Below are 6770 nucleotides of genomic sequence, written 5' to 3'. Positions count from 1 at the left end.
AGCCAGGATTTGACTGCTAAATATTGAATAACATGTTTTCTATGTGGAAAAGGTTTTTAATTATGAGAAGAATAAGCTTGATTATCCCCCTGGATAATCAGTAGGATGTGGTGCATGTTTTTCTGATCAATTAATCGATTAACCATGCCTATTAATCTTCTCCAGGTCAGTGAGTCCAGATTTAGTTTAACCACAGTGTGGTTCAGTGGAAAGAGCACTGGATTTGTAGTTAGAAGACTTGCTTTGGTATCTCACTTTGGCTACACTACCTTTTGAGACCTTGGGCAAGTCACTTTCCTCCCTAAATCCATTTCTTCATCTGCAAAATGAAAGGGTTGGACTAAATGATCTCTAAGGTCCTTTCTAGTTCTGTGTAGCACATACTGTATTCTTTCCCCACCCAATAGTACGTCCATAACAGGGAATTAATAAATGGCTGTTGATTGGTGGATTGAAGGCAAAGATTGGCTTGGTTTTTGTCTTTGCCTTCCCAGCATCTATGTGTAAGGACACATAGTAACTTTAGCTCAACAAATGTTTGCCGAATTTAAAAAGTTGAAGCAAGAGATCCCAGAGCTAAAAACTGAATAGTCTTTTGAAAGACTCAAGTCTGAGCTTGGGTCAGAAGTTTGGAAGGAATGCCAAGAATGTTGCTGGCCAAGAATTCACCAGGCTCCAGTCTGTCCTGGATTGAGGGTTTCCTAGGTAGAGGGAAGAGAATCTATGTGAAGATTTTACAGTGTTTGTCTTGCAAAAGGCATCCAGTAAAACATACAACACCAATTGTCCAAGTAAATCTGGCCATCAGTAGGGCTGGGTAGATTTTCTCTGCGGAGTAAATCCTCTTAAGAGAAGACATCTCTCCTTGGTACTGCCTCTCTAAAGATGAGGTCTAGGGAGAAGTTTTTAAAAATCTCTGGTGGTGGGTAAATTAAAAAAAAAAGTTATCTGAGGTCTGACTCTAAATAGGTCTTGAAGAAGACATATTGGCCATTTGCAGAGGCTGCTGTGGTTGGGCTGGTGTGGAGGTATTTACTGAAGAGGAAAACCCCAGTTATTTGTGGTGACTCTTTCTTTCAACACGAGTGGATTTAGTACTTGTGCCAGTGGGCTTGATGGCTTAGCTGCGTTTCATTAGGTAACATCAGATATAGTTCATAGGCTAATAGCTAGCGTTTATATAGTGCTTTAAGCTTTACACATATCTCATTTTATCCTCAGGACAACCTTGGGAGGTAAGAATTATTATCAATGCCATTTTACTGATAAGGAACCTAAGGCAGTGGTTAAGTGATTTGCCCAGAGTCTGGAGTCAAATTTGAACTCAGGTCTCCCTGATTCTAGGTCCAGTGCTCTCTCCCCTGTACCACCTAGTTACCTATCTTAGACCTGGGGAGGGGAGCTTAGAAATTAATTAATCCATCCATTTTACAGAGAAGGACAGAAACCCAGAGAGATGAAGTGATTTGTCCAAGGTCACTCACGTTTTCGATAGCAGAAATGAGATTTGAGCTCAGTTTCATTCTCCATTGCTGGCCAAATCTGAATCGTGTCCTTATTTACAACACTCCAAATCTGCTTCCCTCTAACTTTTACCCACTGGTCCTTCAGATACACTTCACAGTCAAGTAAAACTAATAAATCAATCAATCTGCAAACATTTATTCAGCACTCATTGTTAATTGAGCATGACTCTTACTTTTCTAGTGGCCAGTGGTTATTGACTTGACTCTGTTTTGGGCAGTAGGGAAAGGAAAGCCCAAAATGAAATGGTCCCTGCACTCAATGAGCCATATGATCCTTGTCCACCCTGAATTTCTCTTTTCCAAGCTAAATACCTTCGATTCCACTAATCTTCATATGGCCATATATGGTTTCTGTCTGTTTCACCATCCTGGTCAATATGCCCTAGACGGTGCAGCCCAGAACGTACACCACCTGTACATGAGTCCCAGAGTGGGAGGAGAACCATGGGGGATTCAATCCCACTAAGGCTTTGATAAAGCCTTTGGCTTCGAAATACAAGTCAAGTATAAGACTTTTAAACAATTTATCTACTGAGAAGTATCTCTGAGCAAAGGTCCTTCTATAAAACGTAGTTGGGATAAGTATATCTGTTTGTATACCAACAATTGGGGATAGACTAGAGCTAGTTTCACAATACAGGGAAATCCCCACTGAGAGAACGGTAGGCAGATGGGCACCTTCTCTGCATTTTGAAGTCTCAGAGAGTAGTCTGGAGCATTGAGGGGTTAAGTGACTTGGCCAGGGTCACCCAGCCAGTTTGTGTGAGAGGTCTCTGGTGAAAGACCTCTAATATTACTCATAAGTGCCTCTCCAACCCAAAATATAATGAATGAAATGTTTACAACTCCCTTGCCTTTGATTTAAAAAAAAAGAGCTGAATTTCAAACCCTAAAAAAGGCTTTGCAAGCTTGAAGATCTGAGGAAAATACTGCCTTCTATTGCTGATTTCTAGCTTCTCAAGCTCAAAAGTCAGCATTGCTTCCCTGAGATGACAAGATTACTACATTCAATAGCAGCACTCCCTGTCCCATCAACAGAGCTGGATTTGGCCAGATGATGGGGAAATTGTGCTCTGGCTTGATGAATTGGAATTCATACCAAGAGATTAAAGAGGATTAATTTATGGCTTCTATTACTTTCTTTCCTCCTCACATTTACAGTATGTGCTGAGTATATGATCTGTATGTATCTGTGGGGAGAGAATTGCAAAACTGAATGCAGTATTTTAACACATGACCATTAGTTTTTTGTTATTTTTTTAAAAGGGAATTTATCATATTTTAAAACCGAATGTCTGGTTCAGTCACATCTGTCACATGATTAATAGAGGAATATATTCCAGTCAAATCCTTTTTATTGAAGTTTTCTTTGTCAGGAGATAGAAAGCTTTTTTTCCTTCTCCCCTCTGCCCCCCAGACTGAACTCAGAGCACTTGTTCTCAGTCCTCAATGAAAAATGGGTAAGAGCTGAACAAAGACAGGGCAAATTCTCAGTAATTCCCCCTAAAGTGACCTACATTGCTAGAAATCTCTTCGTTTTTACAAGCATTTGAGGTCACTGTGACAGATTTTTGCCAAACTGGATGCTTATCAGAAGGAATTCAGTCCAGCCCTGCTAACTACTCACTCAGCTCAGGCCTGGGTGGGGTGGGGGAGATCAGTGTCTCAAATAGTTAAAGCTGTCCAAATTCTAAACTTTAAATCCCCTTTTATTGAAATATAAGTTTGTTTAGTATATTTACACAATAGTTTATGCACATATATACAGAGAAGGCAGATTCTGACAAATTAAAAAAAATTATTTTTAATAAAAAATTAAAAAAAAAGCAAAGTAAAGTGCATGAAACTGGGTTTTCTCCCTCCCCCTTTTTCTTTTCTTTGAGACTGGTCACTGTCAATATCTGGGCAGGTTTGTTGGGGGTAAGAGGGGTGGGGGTCAAGAGGGAGGAAAATCCATTATCTTTGATTCGGTTTATCCAGTCCGTTCGGTATCATCGTTTTCAGGCCAATTGACAGTTTAACAAATGAGTGGAATCTGTTCCTGAGGCTTTCAGAGGGCTGTTCTGAGTTACTGGCATTTCTGGTCTCCATATCCGCTTAGCCTTGCCATTAACAGCGGTTACATCCTTAGAACAAAGAATGCACACATGAACAGAACTGCATCGTGTAATGGCATGTCTGTTACTCCAGAGACCAGTAGAAAGCGCCTGCTTCGTAGTACGTGAATGACAGAATTCGATATGGGATACAATCCACCCTCCGTCTCCTTACGTTTTTGGTAAAGGGTGGGGAGGAGGACAAGAAAAATAAAACCAAATACAAATGCCGTTCACCCAAATGCAGCCCTTCTGGTCTTCATCCTCCCAAGTTAAGGGGAAGACAATTGCGACCCCCAGACTTAGTGGCTAATCCGGATTCCCAGACAGGAAACAGCATTTAGGCACATGAAAAGGTCCTGAACCGAGAAGGGAGAAGACAAGGCTTTTAGCCACAGTCCACTCCTGGAGAACTTTTAAAGGAGATCGTGTGTGGGGGGGGGGGGTGGAGAAGGAGAAAGGGAAGAGGGGAGAGGGGGAAAGAGGGAGAGGGGGAGAGGGAGAGAGGGAGAAAGGGAGGGAGAGGGAGAGAGAGAGGGGGAGAGAGGGAGAGGGAGAGAGAGAGAGAGAGAGAGAGAGAGAGAGAGAGAGAGAGAGAGAGAGAGAGAGAGAGAGAGAGAGAGATGAAGTTTGAATGGGAGAGATCTTTGAAAGCCTTCTGGCTCGGGTCACTCAGTGGGCGTTGGCTCAACAACTCCCAGACAGATGAAAGAAGAGCAGACCTTTCAACCCTCACTCCAAAGTGCAGCTGTCCTGCGCCTTTCCATGCCCTCCTCTCTCAGCCCACCCTCCCCCAGCTCCGGTCCCAAGTCACAGTCCGCCGTACTTGGCCTTGCAGTGCAAAATGTGTTTGGAAAGGAAGTCGAGGCGGCGCTGCAGCAGCTGCGCGTGGGGCTCGGCCAGGGCACCCAGCTCCGGGAAGCGCGGCTCGTGCCGCCGGTATAGGCGCAGGAGCCGTGCGGCGGCGTCCTGGCCCCGGTGCAGCTCCAGGACCAGCTGGGCGGTGCGCTGGCGGAAGACACACACCGACTTGAGCAGCGGCTCGTTGTACTTGTCCCACATGCCTGCCACCCGGTAGCCGTGCACCAGGCCTGCCTCGTTGTCTATGAAGACTAACCCTCCTCCGGGGCCGCGGTGCAGGTTGCTGGTGGCGCGCTGCATGACCCTCGGGTCCCACTGGAGGCTGAAAAGGTTGCTGACCAGGCGGTCGAAGTTGGCCGTCAGGTAGTCGAAGAGAATCAGGTCGGTCCACTGCACCAGCTCCACAAGCTCGGGCTCGCTGCGGTTGGCCAGTTCGCCCCCGCCACCGCGCAGGGGCCGCAGGCGCCCGTCCTCCGAGCGCCAGGGCGCGGGAGCCACTACGTCTGTGAGGTTGGGCAGCCAGCGGGTCAGGCTCACTACGCTGCCCTCGGCCCAGTGCGCTCCGCGCAGCTCGTCCTGCACCTGCGCCCACTGCGCGCCCCGGGGCTCCACCCGCGCCAGCGCCAGCGGGGGCACGTGGCGCTGGAGGCCCAGCAGCCGGGCCAGGTAGTAGGACAGGGCCTCGCCCTGGATCTGCTCTGGGTTGATGCCGTAGCGCACGCAGGCGCGGGTGCCGTCGGCGAAGCGAGCCAGCCGGTTGGAGCTGCGCCCGCAGCCCCCGCGTTCCAGGGCCACCACCCGGGCCCCGCGCGCCGCCTCCAGCCAGGATGCCGCCTGCCCCTCCGAGAAGCCGCGGGGCACCTGCTCCTCTAGGCCCCGGCTCCAGAAGATCCCCCCCTGCACGGCCGCTGGGCCGCCCCGCCGGGGCTCCTCCACGTGCCCCGGCTGCCTGCGCTCGGCCGGCTCCGGGAGGCGCTGAGATGGGCTCTCCCCGGCGGCCGGCACGGTGAGCAGCGCCCGGAAAGTTTTTGCGGGGCCGCCGCGGGCGTCCCCCAGCCGTAGACGGGGGAGGAGCAGAGCCGGCGACGCCGCTCGATCCGCGCTGCTCCGCCCAGGGCGCAGAAGCCCCGGCCCGGGGAAGGGGCGCTGCTCCGCCCGCTGCACGAGCCTGGTCCACAGCGCCAGGAGCGAACCCAGCACCAAGAGCCAGAGCCCGATTGTGGCGGCGGCGCGGCCGGGCCCCCGCATCCTCCAGCCCATGGGGGCTCTGGGGGCGGGCTGGTGCCGCTGCTTCAAGCCGAGCCCCGTTGCCGGGGCCCCGGCGGCGATGCGTCCCCAGCAGCGGAGTAGCTGCGGGGCCCGTGGCGCCTGTGCCCCATGGTGGCTGCGGGGCTCCGGCGCTGCTGCTGCCGCTGCCGCCGAGGCTGAGGCTGAGGCAGAGGCTGCTACTGTTGCCGAGGTTGAGGCTGCTACTGTTGCTGCCGCTGCTGTGCCTGGCCCCGCTTGGGCTCTCGCTCGGGCTGGGCCGAACGCTGGGAACTCTCCTCCCAGCCGCTTCGCAGCCGCTTTTGTATTTCGCTGTGAGACCCTCCGGCAGGCGCGATTCACAGGCACCGGGACCACGTGGGAGAGCGGGGATATCCCCCCTCCTTCTCCTCCTTCTCCTCCTCCAGTTTCACCCGCCCCTCACCGCCCTCCTCCTTTCTCCCCTTTTCCTTAAAGCGGCGATGTCTCTCTCCTCTCAGCTGAGATCGGCGGGTCACACGCCCAGTCCAGGGACCCGTACAGGCGGCGTTGGCACAGGGACTCCGGGTGACCGCACCCGGTCAGCCCGGGACTGGAGAGAGTAGCCAGAGGCCGAAGGAAGGGGGCCAGCTGACCCCCCCCCCCCGGCTGTCCCTCCCGGGCGACAGATGGCTTTGTCCTCCCTTCCTGTCCCTGCCGATGGGGGAAACATTGGTGCTTCTGGTGGCCCCCCCCCTCCCTAAAGGCAGGTTTAAGCTGCTCTCCCGGCCCCTATCTTCCCTGCGGCTCCCATTTTCTCCCCTATTTCTGATGTCTGATTCACTCTTCCTTCCTTATATAACTCCCTGGGAATCCTCCCAGAACCACTGAGGATGAGGAGCGTCCAGTGGCGGAGCCTGCTGTATCGCAAGAACTTTGTGCGAGTGAGCAAAGGGCGAGCTCCCGCTTGTCTGGACGTGGGGAAAGCTCGCCCCACCATCCCGCAGCCGGGGACTCTCCCATGTTCTTCTAGAATCTGCGTGCCCGCGCGCGCGTACACACA

The 6770-nt window shown here is 51.8% G+C and overlaps 1 protein-coding gene across 1 annotated transcript; it reads right to left on the bottom strand.

The window, feature by feature from the left end:
- Positions 1-4260: 4260 nt before the first annotated feature.
- Positions 4261-5743, bottom strand: FJX1 (four-jointed box kinase 1). The gene has a single exon (XM_036764931.1). The coding sequence runs from the start codon at positions 5741-5743 to the stop codon at positions 4433-4435; it is 1311 nt and encodes a 436-aa protein (XP_036620826.1). The 3' UTR covers positions 4261-4432.
- Between the last annotated feature and the right edge of the window lie 1027 nt (positions 5744-6770).

Source organism: Trichosurus vulpecula, chromosome 6, assembly GCF_011100635.1.
Source record: "Trichosurus vulpecula isolate mTriVul1 chromosome 6, mTriVul1.pri, whole genome shotgun sequence".
NCBI classification, from domain to species: Eukaryota; Metazoa; Chordata; class Mammalia; order Diprotodontia; family Phalangeridae; genus Trichosurus; species Trichosurus vulpecula.
Note: the sequence above shows the minus strand (reverse complement) of the source record. Positions and strands in the feature narration are given on the sequence as shown.